General features: G+C 35.6%; 1 protein-coding gene across 4 annotated transcripts in view; it reads left to right on the top strand.

Annotated features, from left to right (window-relative positions):
- Positions 1-21,342, top strand: part of ARHGAP24 (Rho GTPase activating protein 24) — a 487,442-nt gene that overhangs the window by 197,209 nt on the left and 268,891 nt on the right. For all 4 annotated transcript variants that reach the window (XM_032239858.1, XM_032239862.1, XM_032239861.1 and 1 more), the window contains one exon: positions 15,204-15,291. In XM_032239858.1, coding sequence (XP_032095749.1) covers positions 15,204-15,291 — 88 coding nt within the window. The remainder of the gene's footprint in view (positions 1-15,203; positions 15,292-21,342) is intronic.

Here is a 21,342-nt window from a genome sequence, read left to right as displayed (position 1 = left end):
TTTACTGTGTATAACACCATATACTGTGACCTCTGAAGGGATTAAAAACTATGACATTCAGTTCTTTGTCCTCATTTATTTAAAAATATTTTTAACAACTTACATAATACGTGGCATCATATGGCATATATTTCTCTTTATTCATTACAAAGCAAACTCCGAGGACAAGATCTATGTTTTGTTTTTGTCACCTGGTATTTTAAGTGCTATATCCTCAATACCTTATCTGGAATATAGTAGGGCTTATGAAATATTTTTTAATGTATAAGCAATCAGATAAAAATTTTTTAAATTAAAAGTAAGAAAACATCATAAGGTACTTTGACCAAGGCCCAATACGTTTTAAAAGTTTGGAGTGGATAAATCTAAGTAGAATGGAGTCATTTAGGAAAGTAGAAAAGGTAAGAGTTTCCTTTAGATTGTATTGCTTTTAGTGATTAATATAAAGAATATAAAGAAAAATATATCTATTCTTCACATTTAAACCATAGTTCAATTAATGTGAGACCAAATCAAATGTAAGACATACCATCATTTTATGTATTACTAAGAATAATAACACACTATAATTTGAATTATGATCTACTATTGTCTATAAAATGTATCCCAAACTAAAAATATAAAATGAGAAAATGCAAATTATAAAAATAATGAAATATGAGTTTTGTACCAAGTTTAAATAAGATATATTTTAAAATCCTTTGTAAAGTAGTAAAATTTATACAATTGACAGGTACTATACTTTAATCTAAAACTTATTTTTTTTTACTCAAACCAACAAAAAATTTAACAAAGGAAATGTACAAGTATACATATAATATAAAAATAAGACATATACATATTTAGGTTCAATAATTACTTCAGTGAATATAATATCATTTGCATGCATGTAGATATTCATGTGAAAAGTGACCACACACTGTGAGCAACAACAGTGTAATCAGAAAACCGGTAGAGTTAGCAAAATGTTAGAACCTTTTGATTGAATTACATTGTGCAGATAGGGAAGGTTATAGTCCAACATTTTTAGAAATTAGCATTTTTCGTGTGCTTACCACATGCAGGCATAATGTTCAGCCATCAACAGTCATATGAGTTAATTGCTAGTATTATCTGTATTTTATAGATGAAGAGAATGAGGCATAGAGAAGGTCAGGAACTTCCTCCGAGTTGTACCTAACAAGGAGTAAAGTTGATATGTGAAAAAAGACAGTTTGACTCCAGAATTCATGTTTTTATTCTCCTATGGCTTGTCATGTTGGGTACTGTTTTGGAGCCCCATGCTATAATGGTTTATAGTGACAAATAAGCATGGATGTAGTAGGAAAATCTGGGTCATGAGGTGTCTGGACATTAAATTTTCTTAACAGATGAATATAATATAAAGAGGGGAAAAGAAGATAGCATGGGTGTGGTGGGCGTCTTTAAAGATGCCAAGAGCCAGAGGATATTCTCAGCCAATGGTTACAGGGAGAGGGCACAGATATCCTTAAGAGCCAGATTTCAGCTGGGTATGAAGTAGAAGTTAAAAAGGATCAGAGGCGACTATTATGAAGTGATCTTCCTCAAGCTGGATGAAGACAGAATTCAGGCATTTGTAGGAGGATGAACTGAGTAACTTTAAACTACTTTATGTGATGTGTAGATATAAAATTATTAGAGAAATTTTTTTGATGAACCTCAAATCTATTAAATATTACATCCATTGTATCACTGGATATACCATATTTTAAAGCAATTCAATAAAAACGTATTTTGCTTGATTATTAAATAAAAATGCTTACTATACTGTGAAACCTACTAGTTAAGACTAAATGATAATGTAAAATTTCATCTTGCTTACTAAAACTCATCTGTCATAATAAAGAATTTTAATAGAGTCCACTTTCATATCAACATTTTTCTATGATTAACCATCATTAACATACTTTCAAAATCTAGTGAAACAAATTTCCACTAGGCACAAAACACATTTCCCGAAACACATGCTTTTCAAAAAGATGTATTTTTTAGATCTATTAAATGAACACCTTATTTTGTTTACAGTGGTTTTTGTTGTTTTGAGACAGGGTCTTGCTCTGTCACCCAGCTAAAGTGCAGTGGTGCGATGGTAGCTTGCTGCAGCCTTGAATTCCTGGGCTAAAGTTAACTTCCTGCCTCAGCCTCCTGAGTAGCTAGGGCTATAGGAGCATGTTACCATGCGTAGCTAATTTTTAAAATTTTTTTTGTAGAGATAGAGTCTTGCTATATTGCCCTTGCTGGTCTGTAACTCCTGGCATCAAAAAATCCTCCCATCTTGGCCTCCCAAACGAATTGATAGGATTACAGGCATCAGCCACCGTGCCCTGCCTTTACAGTATTTTACATTCAGATTTCTTTGCTAATGTCACTGCTCTACATCCATGCAAGGAAATATTTTTCTACCATATTTGTGGGTAAAGAGAATGCTGAAATATAGATGATCTGTTTGTGCTTCCACCCCAATCAGAGAAATTTTTGAACTCTTCCTTGTGCTTCTTGAATTAGTATTTTATTTTGACTGAGATAGGAACTATTATTTAACCTTTATTTTTACCATGTCTAGCAAAATATTTCCAATAATATGCTCCACTGATACTTTGATGATTATAATAATCATAAAATACAAGTTGATTTTAAATTCAGACTTTAGATCCTCAGAAAGTTCTAGATCCTCAGAAAGTTCTGGATAAACACATAGGTAATAACAAACAGTAATCCCTTATAGGTTTTTTTAAATTTTTTGTTAGAAATAGTTGAAAATAGTTTCTCCCCTTTGGACATATGTGCAGGATCCAATATGTCCTATTTTCTTGAGAAAAGGAACGGAACGTTAATGGACATTATTAAAGTTGGACCATTTATTGTCCTAGGCAAAAATTAGGTCACTGATGTCTCTGGCACAAGAATGAAAGTTGATTATCTCAACCTGGAATGAAAAGGAGCCCAGCATGACTATTGCACCCTGAGTTCTGAGTACTCACAAAGCAGCTGGTTTAGGTCATAAAGTACTTGTTAATTGTGTATTTCTTTTTCAGAAAAGAAAGGAAATAACAGGCTTCTTTTTTTCTGATCTCCACCTGCCTGTCATTGGTAGGTGGCATAATGATCTGAGGGAGCTGAGGAAATTGTTGTTCAGGACTCGGACTAGTTCTAGGTCAGAGGTTTGCTGGTCTTCATTTCTTAATTTGCCAAGTAAAATCTTCCTGCAAAATGAACCTAAAAACTCACAGACACATCAAATACTTTCTTGCTCAGGCCTCGTTTATTCTTCAGCATAAGTTACTGTGAGTAATATATGTACATTTGTGATCACTTTTCAATATGTATGTTAATATTAGACCATAAACATAAATACTAATAAGAGATGTTTATGGAGTATGAAAACTCTGTTCTAGTAATTACCAAATTAGTTACCAAATAGGACTTAAAAGCAAAATGACGTTAATGAATCGCTACTATTTACTAATTCCTAACCATGTGTCATTAGAGAAATGCAAATCAAAATCACAATGAGACACCATCTCACTCCAATCAGAGTGAGATGTTATTAAAATGTTATTAAAATGTCAAAAAATAACAGGTGCTGACAAGGTTGCTGAGAAAAAGGAATGCTAACATACTCTTGGTAGGACAGAACTACCATTTGACCCAGCAATCCTATTACTGTGTATGTACCCAAAGAAGGTAAATCATTCTGTCATAAAGACACATACACATGTATGTTCATTGAAGCACTATTCACAATAGCAAAGACATGGAATCTACCTAAATGGCCATGTAGATTAAATAAAGAAAATGTGGTACACATATTCCATGGAATATTATGCAACTATAAAAAAATAACAATATCATGTCCTTTACAGGGACATGGATGGAGCTGGAGATCAACGCCCTTATAAAACTAACACAGGAACAGAAAACCAAATACCAGATGGTCTCACTTATAAGTGGGAGCTAAATGATGAGAACACTTGGACACATAGAGGGAACAGCAGACACTAGAGACTATTAGAGGGTAAAGGGTAGGAGGAGATAGAGGAGTGGGAAAAATAACTATTGGGTACTAGGCTTAGTACCTGGGTGACAAAATAATGTGTATAGCAAACCTCCATGACAAACCTGGACACATACCTTTGAACTTAAAAAAAATCAACCATATAGCCAAAGTATTAACATTTTTGTGAAATATGCTTTTCTCTGCATATTACTTTTATTTCTAATTTTAATCTATGAAGACATAAAATATTATCTTTGTTTAAAAATGAAAACTGTATTAAAAGTTTATATTGAACTGATTTTTTTAGAAATCAAATTCAAAATGTCAAAAGCATCTGTGTGATTAAGTCCTAAATTGCTTTCTTCCTGCTGAGATGCTGTTCTCCCTATGAAACTTTCTAATTTTAAAAATATATGGAAAATTATTAATCTAGCAATAAAAGTTTTACTTGTTTGCTAAAAATTAGCAAGCTTGTTGTATTCAGTGTATCAGATTATTTTGTACTCCAGAATTGGAGATTATACAGTTTCTTCCAAGGTTAATTCTAGATCCTTTCTGCTTAATTTTTTAAACACACAGAGGGTTTATTAAATTAAAATAAGATCTCAAATGTGGTTGTTTTATCATCAGTTTTCCAGTCCACAGATAATGGCTTATTGGGCTCTTCTCTATTTAGAGCCCTAGAGTTTCCCGTAATAAATATTGTATAGATATGACTGTTTTTCACTCTTCACGTCTCAGTTTCATAATGAGACACATACTTCAAAACTTTTCCTTTTCTTTTTATTTTTTTCTTACTGCCATAGACTTTGCTTCAGACACGTGGCATTTACCACCCCCTGAACAGCTCACTTTTCTTTTCCTAGTTGAGAAATAATGAAGTTATAAAATGACATTTAGTAATTGAACTCCGTTTCTTGCCACAGATATTCATGCTTGGGGTTCCAAGGACACTAACGTGACATTGGTTTAACAGTTTCCTCCTGTTAAAAGAAGAGGGTGGGGTGAGAAGGGATTTTCTTTGGCTGCCACCTCTTTGAATGCCTTGCAAACTCTGGATTCTCTTCAAAAACGATTGGCTAATTTAAAGTTAGGATCATTTACCAGCATTTGAGGATTTAGGGTGGACTCATTTTAAAACCCCCGCTGTTTACAAGCTCCTTTCTAGGTCATTGGAAAGGTTGTTTCCACCTTTTTGTATTAGTTTCCATTGGCTACTGTAACAGATTGCCACAAATTTGATGGATTAAAACAAAAGGCATTTATTATCTCCTAGATAAGTCTGAAATCATGGTGTGGCAGAACCAAACTGTCCTTTGAGGGCTTGAAGGGAAAGCTGCCCCTTTTCATTTCCAGCTTCTGGTGACTGTCAGCAGTCCTTGGCTTGTGGCTATGTCACACCCATCTCTGCCACCATGTTCAAGTAGCCTCTCCCCAGTGTGTAAACCAAATCTCCCTGTCTTTCTTCTAAGGACACTTTCAACTAGATTTAGGGCCAACCCGGATAACCCAGGATAATCTCTCTGTCATGCTCCTTAATTTAATCACACCTGCAGAGACCTTCTTTCCTAATAAAGTAACATTTCCAGATTTCAAGGATTAGGACCTGATATCATTTTTTTTTTTTTTTTAGGACCTTATGTCTTTTTGTTGTTGTTGTTGTTGTTGAGGCAGAGTCTGGCTCTATTGCCCAGGCTGGAGTGCAATGGCATGATCTCAGCTCACTGCCACCTCTGACTCCCAGATTCAAGTGATTCTTCTGTCCCAGCCTACTGAATAACTGGGACTAAAGGCGCCCACAACCACACCCAGATAATTTTTGTATTTTTTGTAGAGATAGGGTTTTACCATATTGGTCAGACTGGTCTCAAACTCCTGACCTCAGGTGATCCGCCCTCCTTGGCCTCCCAACTTGCTGGGATTACAGGAGTGAGTCACTGTGCCCGGCCAGGACCTGATATCTTTGGGTGGCCATTATTCAGTGAAAATATTACACATTTTCTAGCACTGTCTTCCACAGTCCTTACTGCAAAGCAGAAACCTAAGCTTAAGGTTCCCAAATGCCCCTGTGTAACCCTGCTTTCTCTTGTCATTTTTATTTGCTTTTAAAATATATTTCTTTGCTGGGAGTGGTGGCTCATGCCTAAAATTCCAGCACTTCAAGAGTCTGAGATGGGCAGATATTTGAGCTTGGGAGTTTGAGACCAGCCTGGACATCATGGCAAAACTCCATCTCTACAAAAAACAAAAAAATTAGCCAGGCATGGTGGCATGCACCTGTAGTCCTTGTAGTCTCAGCTACTTGGGAGGCTGAGATGGGAGGTGGCTTGAGCCTGGGAGGCTGAGGTTACAGTGAGCTGTGATTTCACCACTGTACCCCAGCCTGGGTGACAGAGTCAGACCCTATCTCAAAAAAATAAGTTCATTAATTAATAGAAACGTATTTCTATGTTTTTGTTAGTGCACAAGTAATATGTACTCCTTATTTTTTTTAATGTTTTAAATAGAAAAATTTAGCAAAATAAAAATTATCTATAGCTCAACTATCCAAAGATAGCCTATATTAACCGTTTCATTTTTTTCTAAGTATTTTGGCATTTTCAACATCCTACATTTATGCTTGATGAATAAATGAATAAGTGAAGGAGCCAATAAACCACAGGATGTCTTCCCATCACAGATGATCTGGTTAAGGAAGTGGAGCTTGGACTCCTTGAGATCCAATTGTGTCTGACGTTATCAGCTGCATACTCCTCAACTTACTGGTGCCTTACCATTCCTTCTGTATGATGACAATAGTTCTGGCACATAAACCTCTGCAGATGTTAGTTACTACCATTCAGTGTGGGAAAAGGCACTCCAAGTAGAGGAACTTGGAATGGAAATTGTTGGGGTGGTTTTGTGTCAACATTTGCATCCCTTTTTCCTCTCAGTTAAAATTTTTCAAAAATAACCAAAAACAACTCAAGAAAGGTAGTGGGATGTTCCAGACAAATGCTGAATGCATGTAATATTGCAGAGGGGTTCATATAATAGATGTATATTAATAAAGGTAATTTCTAGATCTCTTACAGTTTTGAGAGTGCGATTATAGACTTTTGGTTTTACAATCATGTCTTTCTTTTCCTCATTTCCAATGTGTCTCCTCTCATAATTGAGGAATGTCTTCATTCTCCAAGGAATCAAAACATGCTGAAAAACAGAAGTGACCCCAGTGTAGTTAGGCTGGTGACGGCTATGCTCCCAAGATGAATGCTCATGCAGGAAAACTCTATATGAGAAGAAATTTACGTTCTTTTGTTCTGTCCAGTGTGGAAATTCACATGGGGTAAAGGATCCTTGTGTCTAGAAAGAAAGGGTTAAATGTTTTAGAATTAGTTATATCAGGAACACTCAAAACACTACATATATTTTTCTCTATCAAAATTAATGCTCTCCTGTTAGTCTCCTAGGATCTGAATGTCTGTAGTATTAAATAATATAATGAAAATGTTTTAAAATTAAATGAATCCAGAATGATAATGTTTCTCAAGTGTAGCTCTGCAGTTTACAGTATAAAACAGCAAGATGAGACATCTGTATAAATAATTTGTTTCTATTTATTTGCTAATTATAAAATAGTTTTATATTATTGTTTGTCATTTTAAATTTAAATAATGATTTGGAAATCTTATGTGTTTTAGTTGCTTTTGTGTTTTTATTGGCTGAGAATATAGTACATTCTACAGTGTGTACAACTTTACTGATAGTATGCTACAATTTTCTATAAGGAAATTTATAACAGTGCCTAGATCAGTGTTCTCCCAAATAATTATGCATCAAAATTACTAAGGTAGATTCCAAAATGGTTATCAATTTGGAAGTCTTCCCTTCTCTTTTCTCCTCCTGGCAGTACCCCAGGAATCTATGTTACTAATTTCAGAAGGGAAGAAGAAACTCCGTACTATTTATAAAACTTCCCCAGACTGCTTTAATAGCAGCATTGATAGAAGAACATAAATTGGCTTAACAGCTAAAGCTAAATCCTTAAAGCAATTTGCATTCATTCCATCACTTTTTGTTCACACAAATATGTATTAAGAATTTATCAGGCCAGAGTTTCTGCCTGATGTTTCCTGAGCTTTATTTTTCTCATTTATGAAAACAAAAATACCTGTGTTACAGAGTAATTGGGTGAATTAATGACATAAATAACATGCAAAGTGTTTAGCAAAGTAATAGTCAGGAAATATCACCAATTATGCTTATCAACATCAAATGCTATGGTATTTATTGTTAGATTGCTAATTAGAGGTTTACTTGTTTTACTAACCAGTGTAGACTTGCAAATATAACAGTCAGTAATTTGATGTCAAATTTTCTAGTTAGTTAATCTCTCACTAGTTATTACTCACCTAGGTAATTATACTAGCAGACCTATATTGAATCCTTACTATAATCATTTTATTATTTGGAGATTAACAAAATATAGGCCCAAAATAGCTTCAAGAATTATGGTATATCAGATTTTTAAATATTAAAGTAATAAATACTTCGTACCAGGCATTTTTCTGCAAACTTTGTATCTATTAGCTAACAAGGATGCCATGAAATAGAATCTATTTTTATCCCATTTTAAGGATGAAGAACCTGAGCAAGGGGAAGAAAATACCTATGTTACAGAGTAATTGGGTGAATTAATGACATAAATAACATGCAAAGTGTTTAGCAAAGTAATATTTTGCCTGAAGTCATGTGACTAAAAGGTGTTAATGGGAACCTGAACCTAGGCAGCTTGACTCTAGAATAGATTTACTTAATCACAAAATTCATTGTTATCAGGAAATTATTATATAGCCAGAATACTTATGATTACAATTTAATATTTTTCATAAGTGTACAGTATCCTGTTTCCTTTTCATAACAGGGCCTTAATATGTAACATTTTTTTTTCAATTTTCTGCCTTCCCTGAGTAATTTTTGGACACAGGAAGTTACTGTGTCCAAAAATTACTTTATTGGCCTTTCTCGCCTTTATGTTCCCTGTGCCTAGGACAGAGCCTGGTACTTGCTAGGTGTTTTTTAATTAACATTAATATTTGTTTAATAAATTAATGAAATTACTTACTATAAAGAAAAAAATTGAACCAACTTATGTCATTTTAATAACACCTGTTGAATAATATTTATTTCACCTTGATCTCGCTTTCAAACCTTTGTCTAATCTCATTAAAAATGCACATATATTGTCAAGCTAAGATTTTTCTAGTTCATTTTGATACTCATATTCATAGTTTATGTTGGAAAAAAAATCTCAGCATTGTGCTTATTAAACTAACAGAGCTATTGCACATGCATATATTTTTCCAATCCAAATTCCAAAGAATAAGATCCCTGTGCCTATTTTCAACAGCATCTAGCCTTACCCCTAATTTCTTGTGGTTTTGGCTCAGTGATCTGATATTAACTAGATATGATCTTCCTTTTTAATAGTAATTTTAGCTGACAGCAAACTACTAGTATGGTTGTGAGTTATGTCACATTTGCCAACTCCCACCTGTCAAACTATAAAAGATTTTGTTTATCATATTTTATTTTGAAGTTTTAAAGATTCTTTATAAAAAGAATATTTCTCATCAGGAATAAAAATATGTATAATTCCATTCTGAAAGTGCTGTTTAATTATTGTCATGAAATTGTTACCATATGTGCTGAACTCGTCAAAAAGTTTACATTTCCTTGTTATACCTGAGCTTCTTCTCTCTGATCATCCAAAGTTTGCCATGAGGCATATTGAACATCAAGGGATAACATACCCTTACTTAGAAAACTCAGGACACTTGCACCCTGGTTCCTTTTGTCACTCAGTATTCCAGCAAGTAATTGATATCTTTGTTACAAAAAAGGTGATTAAAGAGTGCATGATTTAGAAAACCATTTACCTTTGGGAGGCCGAGGCAGGTGGATCACGAGGTCAAGAGATCGAGACCATCCCGGTCAACATGGTGAAACCCCGTCTCTACGAAAAATACAAAAATTAGCTGGGCATGGTGGTGCATGCCTGTAGTCCCAGCTACTTGGGAGGCTAAGGCAGGAGAATTGCTTGAACCCAGGACGCGGAGGTTGCGGTAAACCGAGATCGCGCCATTGCACTCCAGCCTGGGTAACAAGAGAAAACAACAACAACAACAAAAAAAACATTTACCAAGCGTTGGAAAGGTTAGGTAAAACACTCTGGAGTGAAAAACACAGAGGAACTCCTGACCACTCTTACGTAGCTCTACTGGAATGTGGAGAAGCCTGTGATGTGACTTTAAGATTTAGCCCAATGCAAGTAGGACCATGTTGCAACTAGGATGGAAGGAAATAGGTGAATAAATATCTTGACCTATCTCTCTTGTGGTCTTCGGACATCCCGACGTAGCCTCTCAAACCTAACGTGAAGCCAGAGATCAAGAGAGCTTGGTTTATGCAATTTATAGAGATCAGTCTCTTAGAGTGTAGAATAGAATGAGGAGTGGAGAGAATATCTGGGGGAACAAACATAGAATATCCATCATATCTACTAATAGAGAATTTTAAAATATCACATGGTTTTGGCTCAAGTTCATGGGCCTTATTAGGCTTAAATCTTCCTAATTCCCGTATCTAACAGGGGAAATATTCTTCTAGATATAGAGAAAAATTGAAGTCCATCTTTTACTCTTCCTTCTTTGTTTCCTGTTTAAGCTATGACTAGTTTCTGTAAACGTTTCTTAAAAATGTAAAATAATGCCTCTGTAATGCCAATGTATGCCATTTCTACTGACCATACCTTTCTTCACTTTACCCTCTTATGTCAAATTAATTGCTTTATGATAACAAACTTTTAAGAATCTGGTATCATTAAATCTCCATCTGCTTTGCTCAAGAACCTACCCTGGTTCTCAGCTACTACGAATATCAAATGTAAAATCCTCTGCCTAGGCTTAGAATTTCTACAGCACATCCTCAACACATGTAACCAACAATCTTCATTTCCTAATTATTCCTCCACTTGGATCTTTTGCTTATTCTAATGTGCTCTGCTGCACATATGGATCTAATTTCTGCTTTGGTTGATGTTATTTCCTCCACTTTGAAAGATTATCCCTTGGCCACTATCTTAAAACCCTATCTTCCTCTTAAAATCATTTCCTTTATATACTTTTCCCTAACTAATTAGTCTTCCCTTATGACTCTCTTCTTAAACTTTTACTATGTTTATTTGATTTTTTAAATACTGTCACACTTATTTGTTTTATAATTATGTACCGTGTTATTCTGGTACTGAGAGTAAAGAGTGTTCTTTCTTTCTTTCACACACTTCACTTTACCCGAGATATTTAAAGAAATAATATCTGACACATGGTAGTCTGTCAACATATTACTTTTGAGTTAGATTGGGCCCCTGACTTGTACTTGTTTATTAGTCTGTTGCTTCTTTGGTTAATTTAGAGCATCAATAGAAGAATTAACCAACTCACACAAACAAGCAGTGCATGCTTTTTAATGACTAATTTTTCTCTTAGGTATTTGGCCTAAAGGAATACATTAGGGAGAAGCTCAAAAACTTAGCCTCATGGATGTTCTTTATACATAATATGTTCCTTATAACACAAAAATTATAAACATATTACAGCAGCAGAGAACATAAATGTATGTATACTGAAGCAAGTACTATATAATTCAGCTTTTAAAAAAGATGTAGATTACTACATTTTGCATATAACAATATATGACTTTTAAGTTTTAAAGAAGATAATAAATATCTTTTTACTTTGATTATTGTTTTGTGAAAATTGTTCTGTATGTTTATATACACGTGCATAAATACATAAAATTATGGGAGATTTATATGGTGTTAACATTGGTTATCTGTAGTGGGTAAATTAGAGATTTTTGTTTGTTTACCTGCATTTTCAGCACTATAAACATTGCTAAACACTTTGAAAATAACTATCACATTTAAGACATTTCCTTTAGTTATGAACTTTACAGAATTTCTATACAATGTGATCAAGTTAGCTATTTCAGTTAAATGATTTTATTTTATTTACTGAATGACCTAGTAAATTAACCACAGTAAATGTTTGTCAATTACAGCATATCTTACCCTAAGCCTTGTCTATTGATATTTAAACTACTATTTTTATGTTATAACTTGCTTGAAAAACTTGTCAAAATATAAAATATATATAAAGGAAAATGTTAATAAAAATTTCAGCCAGAAGTAGCTATTTCACATGTACAAAAAAGACAACAGAGGATAGTATTACTTGGAGTTTTAAAATTACCAAATGTGACAGTTTAAGATTTCATGGAGGTAGCGTTTATGCCATAGGGTTGCTTGAATTCAACTTATATTGCATATGTACAATTCAAGATCTTGAGTAGAGCCTGAAGCCATAGAATTAAACAGGAGCCATATAAACACATACAAACACACAGGGGCATCAATGAATATTAAGATGCCATGTTCTAAAACTAAGATAGATCACAAATTCAGTTACTTCACAAAGTCATTTCAGTAAGCAGAATAAATTCTTAATTGAAACAATTGTTTTTACCACATTATGTGGAAACCATATAGATTAAATTTATTTAATAAAAGGTCTTTATTATAATGAGTTTCTTCAAAATATTTAGTAATTTTAAAAAATTACTTCAAAGACAGGTAAACAAAATGAGAAATGGGATCTACAGGCCAGAGAAAACTAGATATGATAAAGAGCAAGAAAATGTACTTCCTGGAGGAGGAGAACAAAGGCAATTCCTCCAACACCTCACCGTGCAAGGCAGGGAGGGAGAGGGATACTTCTAACCTACAATTTTTTGAGTTTCAGTTGGGGAGTGCTATGCTTTATCAATCCGAGCCCAGAAGGAGGGAAATGGCTGAGGACTATCATTTTCTGTGCCAAACTAAATAGGATGAAAATTGAGTAAAATACTACTTCAGCTAAATATTACTAACCATTTTTTAAGCTGGGGAAAGTGGACAATATAATAAGGTGGACAAGAGGATGGGGCTTTGAGTTCAGCACACTTAGTCCTTAATACTGGCTTCATTATGCTAACAGTTCCCATTCACTCAACAATACACATTTTTAGACATTAACTATATCCCAGGCAGAATCCTTGGCATTAGTGATAAATTCGGGAGCAAAACACATATTATTTTTGGTCCCTTACAGTTTAATGGGGAAGATGAACTTTAATCAATTCATTTTTACAAATAACATGATGATATACGATGGTAAATCAGTCCAGGAAAAGTTCAAGAATCTATGCAACATATTTTAGATGTAGCCAGTCTTAAACATGGTATAAAATTACCAGGGAAAGAATGTTGTCATAAGGTAGATGGGAGCATGCTGCCATTTATAGCAGGGTAATTGCTGGTTGATAGAAAGCCATAGAAAGCAAAACAGCTATAAGAACAGAAGCATTAGCTTAGAGACTTGGGTAGAGTCAGACCACCTAGACTTTTTCCCTAAAGCAAATGAAAGCCATAGAAGATTTTTAAGCAGGAAAGTTGCAAGATCATTTATTTCTAAAGACACTCCAGCTGTAATAAGAAAAAAAAAATGGATTGAAAGATCTTAGAATGTTGTGGAGAATTCATTGAAGGGGCATTTGAAAAATTCCAGACAAGAGATAAGAGTTGCTTGAAATTAGAGAGTGGTAGTAGTAGAGACATACAGTAGAGATAATGATTTCAACATTTCTGGCTTTTGCAACTGAATAGAAGAGGGTGTCAGTCACTGAGCTGGGGAATACATAATGAGAGCCAGATTTACTTGCATTTTAATTTGACTAAGTTGAGTTTAAGATGCTTTTGAGATACCCAAATGTAAATGTCAAATAAGCTTTTGAATGTATCTGACACTCAGAGTGTCCTAGGTTAGAAATATTACTCTGATATTCATTGACTTACAGTTGGTTATTGAAGTCAATAGGCATGGATGAGCTAGAGAAAGAGAGTATGAGAGTCAGAAGAGAATAGATCGTTGGATAAATCTTTTTAAAAACTAATGTTTAAAGGTCAATTAGAGTCAGCAAAAGAGATTCAGACAACAGAGAAATGAGGGAAAAACCTACAGAAAACCAAGAAACAAAGGAAAGAAGGTGCTTCAAGGAAAGAGTGGTCAATAGTGATGAATACTACCAGAAAGTCAAGTTCACTGAGAAGTGAGCATTATCATACATGCAGCTTGTGAGAGTCATGTACGTGGAATTATGGGTGCATCAACCAGGCTGCAGTGGATACAGTGAGGAAATAGATTCAGTAGACACAACTATTTGCTAGGCAAGAAAAAAAAAAATAGAATAATAGCTGGAGAGGGAAATCAAAGTAATTTTTTAAATGACATAGACTTTTAAATATATCTCAGCACTGAATGAAATGATCCACTAAAGAGAGAAATTTAAACAGAGAAAAGAGAAGGGATAACTGGGTGCAGTGGCTCACTCCTATAATCCCAGCACTTTGGGAGCTGGGGCACTTTGGATCACCTGAGGTCAGGAGTTAAAGACTAGCCTGGCCAACATGATGAAACCCTGCCTCTACTAAAAATACAAAAATTAGCTGGATGTGGTGACAGGTGCCTGTAATCCCAGCTACTGGGGAGGTTGAGGCAATGGAATTGCTTAACCCAGGAGGCGGAAGTTGCAGTGAGCTGAGAGTGCACCATTACACTCCCACCTGGGCAGCAAGAGTGAAACCCCATCTCAATAAACAAAATAAAAAAGAAAGAAAGAAAGAGACGAGATAATCAAAAGAAGGCTTATCACAACTTTGGCAAAGTCTGGCTTGTTTACAGAGTTATAAAATGGGGAAAATAATACTTACCTTATAAGATTATACTAACAAATAATATGATGTGGGTAGAATGCTTAGTAAAATTTCTGGCACACAGAATGTGTTTAATATATTGGTGCTTAAGATGAACCTAGCAGCTAACATACATATTAGTCCTATACATATTAGATGCTCAAAAAGTATTTCTTTAATCTTAAGTGAATATGATTCTGGCATATAATTTTTGATTATTGGGAATATAAAAGAGTCTGATGCATCTTACTATATACTGGGTTATAGATACACCTTAGATATTCACTGATTATAATGATGATATCTGATGTTTGCTATCTGATGATGTTGATGTTTGTGTATTTGTGTTTACAGGGTACCATTTTTCTGCCTGGAAATAAAGTTTTAGAGCATCCCTGCAATGAAGAGAACCCAGGGAAGTTCCTTTTTGAAGTAGTTCCAGGTAAGATATTTTCCTAGTCTGATTAAATTATTATCCTCCTGTGTTTTTAAAGGTGAAGATAGGTCAGGCAGGTTTCATTCTTTTTGAGCCATGACTAAGAACCTTAATTTGAGGACACAAGTATCAAATTTGGTTAGTGTTGACACACATAATGACTGCAGGTTCATTCATATATTAGTACAAATGAATGCACTCACACACACATACTCTGACCACATAACTATTGGATTTCCCTTTGTCCATGAGACTCCATAGTTGACCAGATGTCATGACACAGTATTTGCTCAGAACTATTGGAGATAAATTTGATTTTACAGTGTTCTTGTGATATGAAATTTGACAAGATGTTATAGGTCAAATGCTTTGCCCAGTGAAGTCACTGACATATTTCCTCACACAGTTACATTTTAAAGGAGATTTTCTTATAAAAAACAAAACAAAACAAAAAACCTCTTAGTACTTAATACTTGTAATACCGACCAAATATTACAGTTCTGTACCTCAGCTTTGCTCTCAGTCAGCCGCTTCCACGTGTTTCTGTGGTAGAGCCGATGACAGCTCTGCCAAGACATCAAATCCTGCAGTTCAACTTCTGAAACATCTGTTAGTTTTTCCTAGTCGTCTGTATTCATTCCTTTTAGTGTACCCGATCTCCACTAAAATCTTTGCCTAACCCAGTAACAATTCCTCCAAGGCCATCATCTACCTCTTTGATCAGTTCTTCAACTTTTCCTTATCCCTCAGTGTAAGAAAAAGGGAAGTAGGAGTCTGGTTTTTATAGTATTGGCTCTGACTGACCCAGTTTATGTAATATTGATATTGATTTGATCACAGTCTAGGGTGGATGTGAATTTATTTGGGTAAGTAATATGGAGTTCTTATCGATAATGCTGCTACAAAGGCAGTCAATAAAATGTCTTTTCCCCGTATTTATAAATGCTGGGAATCTAAAATGGGAAAGCATATTTTTCCTCTCGATGAAAACAGCTGTAGCACTGCGTTCATCTGGCTCATGATGGAATCCATGACTAAATGTTAATTAATGCAGCTGAAGTGCGGAAAGGTTAGTCAGATGCAATGTGTTATTTGTTTCCCTCCAGGGAGAACATATTGTAAGAAACCTGAATCTTATTTGCCTTATTAAATCCTTTTATTCTTACTTCTTAGTGGAATACCCTATATAGAACCAGATTCCAGATGTTGCAAAGTCTTTGAAGTATCAGTAGAGGAAATTTCTTTTCCGATTTATTCTCAAACAATAGCGCATGTTGGCTTTTAAATCAGCATTATATTAAACTGACGGTTGAGTCTGTATCTCCAGTAATGCTAGAGGTCTACTTTTCCATTCAGTCTGCTAGCTGCAAGGAGGTATCATCTTTTGGTGAAGAAGTTCTGAAGTAATATAGATGGATATTTTCAATACTGTTTTAGAAAGAGCCATGTCTTCAAGACCAGGAAGTAATGGATAAAACCTCTCCTCCAACATTGCTATTCTAAATCATCTGTTTCCCATGCAGTGCGTATGACATAATGGCTTTTGATGAGCAAAGCTTAAGAAGTTTAAGATTGTGTAATATGGAATCTGAAGGTTGTCCTTTCAAAAAAAAATTGTAGGAAATTCAAGCTTGCTTCTGTAATTATTCAGATAAACATAGTATGTGAGTAGGTCATTTGAAATGATGCTTCCTGAACTATTAATACAATATGTAGTAGCTACTAAATTAAGTTGTATGATTCTAAGTCATCTTATGGAGTGTGAGTGTTCCAAATGTATCTTTGAAGAAAGAGCTGGAAACACAAAGCACTACGTAGAGAATCAGTGTCTGTGTCATTAATCCTGGCCACTGGGGCTTTATTGGTGGGCCTTTGACATCAGGATGGCATTTCTAGGCAAATGCTTCTGCACTTGTATGATAATGTGGGATCTGAATCAGATTATTTTTATCAATATTTGCAAAATTTGGGTTATTTAGGGATAGCATAACAATTTATCTTTGCAAATGGGAATGAAAAGGTAATTTTTTCAATTTTTTCAACTGTGTAATTGTTTAACATGAGAATTTGGAAAGTTACAACAGAGTGTTTTCATTTGCCAGAATGCACAGGAGGCAGCAAGGTTTGCAGAAATGTGGTTGGTAACGTGTACAGAACCATCTGCAGGCTATGGGCCTACCTGGCAGCAGATCCTCATATGACATATTTAGTCTACATCGGCTTTCTCTTTGCAGAAAAATTTTCTTTGTAATATTGAAGTTTCAGGGGATGTCAGTGTTTATGCCATTTTTCCAGTTCCAAAATGATTCCATTCCATTCTAGAAATTTGAAGTATTAACTTGAAACCCTTAATAAAATTTGGATTTAATTTTAAAAATATATTTGAATTGTCACTCTGGAAAATCTGTCATAAAGATGATGCTTACAGACCCAAGTGTCTGTCTTTACGGATAGCTAAATCAAGCCTAACTATCCAGGGTGTATCACTGAATAGGAGAAGATTACATATTTTAATCTCATCTGCCATAATGGTTTCCAACAAAACTAACAAAAGCCTCTAGCAAACTCTTTGCCATATATTCTAGTGTTATATGCATACATACACGTTTGTGTGTTTGTTACAAATATAGTTTATCCACAAGTGCATTGTGTGTTCTTACAATTTATCCATATGTATCTATATGTATGTAGGAATTTTTTATTTATTTATTTTTATTTTATTTATTTATTTATTTTGAGACAAGAGTCTCACTCTGTCGCCTAGGCTGGAGTGCAGTGACACGATCTCAGCTCACTGCAACTTTTGCCTCCCAGATTCAACTCCTGCCTCAGCCTCCCAAGTAGCTGGGACTAGAGGTGTGTGCCACCACGTCTGGCTAATTTTTTGTGTTTTTAGTGGAGATGGGGTTTCACCATGTTAGCCAGGATGGTCTCAATCTCCTGATCTCGTGATCCGCCCGCCTTGGCCTCCCAAAGTGCTGGGATTACAGGGGTGAGCCACTGTGCCAGGCCAATAAGCAGGAATTTTTATTTTATTTTTGCTTTTGCTTTATGCTGAAATAGCCTATGAAACCAAGGAATAATCATATAAAAATAATAAAACACAAGAATTTTCAACAAAATTGAGAGCCTCAGGTCTTTGTATATTACTTATTTATATTTGTTTATGTGTTATATTTCCATGCATATTTTAGGCTTTTGTAAAAACCTATTTGAAAAAAAAAATCTACTATATTTTAGGGTTAATTTCCTATAGATTCATTAGCCCATGATATGAATTATCTCTCTCAATAACGCCATGAGTTACAGATTTTTTCCTCCAAGTTTTTTTTCTATCTCTGTTTCTTATTCAACGAGATATCAGCCAAATTGGCAAATTTGAAGGCTTCTCTGTCAGACATGCCAAATTTTAGACTTAAGTGAACTTTTATGGCCAAGGGCCAGGCTTTTCAGAAATGTGGTTTAGAAAGAAAGATTGGCAAATCTTTAATGAACAATTCTTGAAAAAAGAGCATGCAGTTGGTCTCTGCTTCTCTAAATGTGTTCTAGTTGAGTTTTCCTTGCAATGTTTTAAAAAATAAATAATAGTGACTGGAATAATGATCCCATAGCTTTCTTAGGAGAGAAGTCTCTCAGAGAGAGAAAAATAAAATGACAAAGTAACAGACAAGATAGAGGCAAAATAAGACAAAGGAGGACTGCATGTATCTCCATATATTTAGAAACCACATCTTTCTTGCTTAATACTGCATACCTAACACCTGGGAATAGCATAGTATAACACATGGTGCTAAACAAATATTTATTGAAGTGCATATATTTACCAGGCTTATGGAGGAATCTCAATCATATGAAACTGCCCCCACTCTGCTATGTTGAACTCCTATTTCCTGTTGCTTAGGACCTTTTTGCCCCTGTTGCAGCAAAGACCTCTTTGTCACTCTAGTGGCTAAAGTAGAGAGAAACTCACATGTTTCCTCTCCTACTTTTCTGCCTGCCTTTCTGATGATGAGACCAAGAGACAGATGGAAGAAGGTAGAGATCTTCCTATACAGATGCTATTGCTAGGGCATAGTCCCTTCACACTGACTGGTCGTTACAAACATTCCTTTCTAAAAGCTGCATCTTTCATGGGTGCATTTGTGGATTTTTCAGTGTCTCTGGAATTAGAAATCCACTCCACGTGCTAGTATTCTCCTGGCATTGGGATGGTCCTGTTGGATGGGATACAGCAAAAGGGCTCAAAGGCCAGCTGCTTGCTTTGTGTTTATTCAGCAACTAGGAGACTCATGTACCCTGGCCTGCAATGTAAGGGAAATGCAGGCTGTTCCACTGTCACTGCCTCCTTTGGCTTGTAATTTTCTCCATGGGTTATCAGCCTCAGTGCCCAGCAAGGTCAGTGGCTTGCCAAGCTTCAGAGGCCATCATGAGTCCCTGACTTGGAGAACTCCTGGGTCATTGTTCTAGCACACATCAACATTTACCAGCAGTACTCTTGTTCTGATGGTTGGGAGAATTTCTAGTCCTCTCACTCAAAAAATAGTGTTTATTTTGAAAACTGCTTTCTCCAAGTATCACTTCCTTTTTTCTAGTATGCCCCTCAAAACAGTCAGGGCCATTTGGGTTCTCGGAAATGCTTTCTCTCAGTAAACCCAGCAGGAAAGTGGCTAGGCACAATTTTCATTGGTCTTTTCAACTTAGAATGTGGAGTTTTAGCCTCTTTGGGGAAGTGGAGGGTGGACCTTAGCTGCAATCCTAGAATAATGGGGATAAAACGTTTTATTTATAACTCTCTATAATCTTAGATTGGAGTCCAGGAACCACTCTGATGGAGAATGACCTTAGGTTGTCATGGGAAAGGTTCTCTGAAGATATTTTTTTCTGTGAGGAAGTGAGGAAAGCAGGATGTAACAGGAACACCTGCCCCACAACACCATAGCGACTGAGGTCTTAGCTGATCCAGTGAAGTCCCCAGAGAGGCTGGGATCCCTCACAATATTGCTTCAAACTGAGGTACTGGGCTTTGTTTCCTGGTGCCAGCTAGTCATTGATTGGGAGGAGAGAAACAGATAACTTAGGTGAGGCTGTTTCCTGCTACATTATAGAACCTTGAGAATCTCTTTGTACCTTTAGCAACCAATATACCAGTCTTTGGGATCTAAATAGAGTATTACAGTATCCATTATAATGTGTAGAACCTTATCAGTTTTTAGACATCTCTATTCCAGGCAATATTCCAGGCTGTTTGCATGCATCCCTTTATTTAATCCTTACTACAACTCTGTGAGGTAGGCAATGTCATTATCTTCATTCTACAAATGACAGAACTGAGGCACAGAGAAGTAATTTGATCGAGGTTAAAAAGCTAACACTAGGCCTGGCACAGTGGCTCATGCCTGTAATCCCCGTAATTTGGGAGGCCAAGGCGGGCAGATCACCTGAGGTTGGGAGTTCAAGACCAGCCTGACCAACATGGAGAAACCCTGTCTCTACTAAAAATACAAAATTAGCCAGGCATGATGGTATATGCCTATAATCCCAGCTACTCAGGAGGCTAAGGCACGAGAATTGCTTGAACTCGGGAGATGGAGGTTGCGGTGAGCCAAAATCACACCACTGCACTCGCGCCTGGGCAACAGGGCAAGACTCTGTCTTAAAATTTAAAAAGCGAACACTAAGTAGTGAGTGTATATTTACATTTGTGTGTTGGGATGGTTTTGTGTGTGTGTGTGTGTATTCCTATGTGTGTGTGTATATATATATGTATTTCTATGTGTGTGTGTAGACAGATATATATATTTCTGTGTGTGTGTATTGTGTGTGTATATATATATATACACATCACTAATTTATAGGTAAAGTTCCAAGAAGTCAAAATAACATTGCATGTATCTTAATTTTTAAAAAAAAAATGAGCTGGAGGCCAGGCCCAGTGGCTCATGCCTGTAATCCCAGCATTTTGGGAGGCCAAGGCAGGCGTGGATCACCTGAGGTCAGGAGTTCAAGACCAGCCTGGCCAACATGGTGAAACCTCAGCTCTACAAAAATACAAAAGTT

Source organism: Sapajus apella, unplaced genomic scaffold, assembly GCF_009761245.1.
Source record: "Sapajus apella isolate SASKATOON/1434 unplaced genomic scaffold, GSC_monkey_1.0 scaffold45, whole genome shotgun sequence".
Lineage (NCBI taxonomy): Eukaryota > Metazoa > Chordata > Mammalia > Primates > Cebidae > Sapajus > Sapajus apella.
This window is presented reverse-complemented; position numbering and strand designations above follow the sequence as displayed.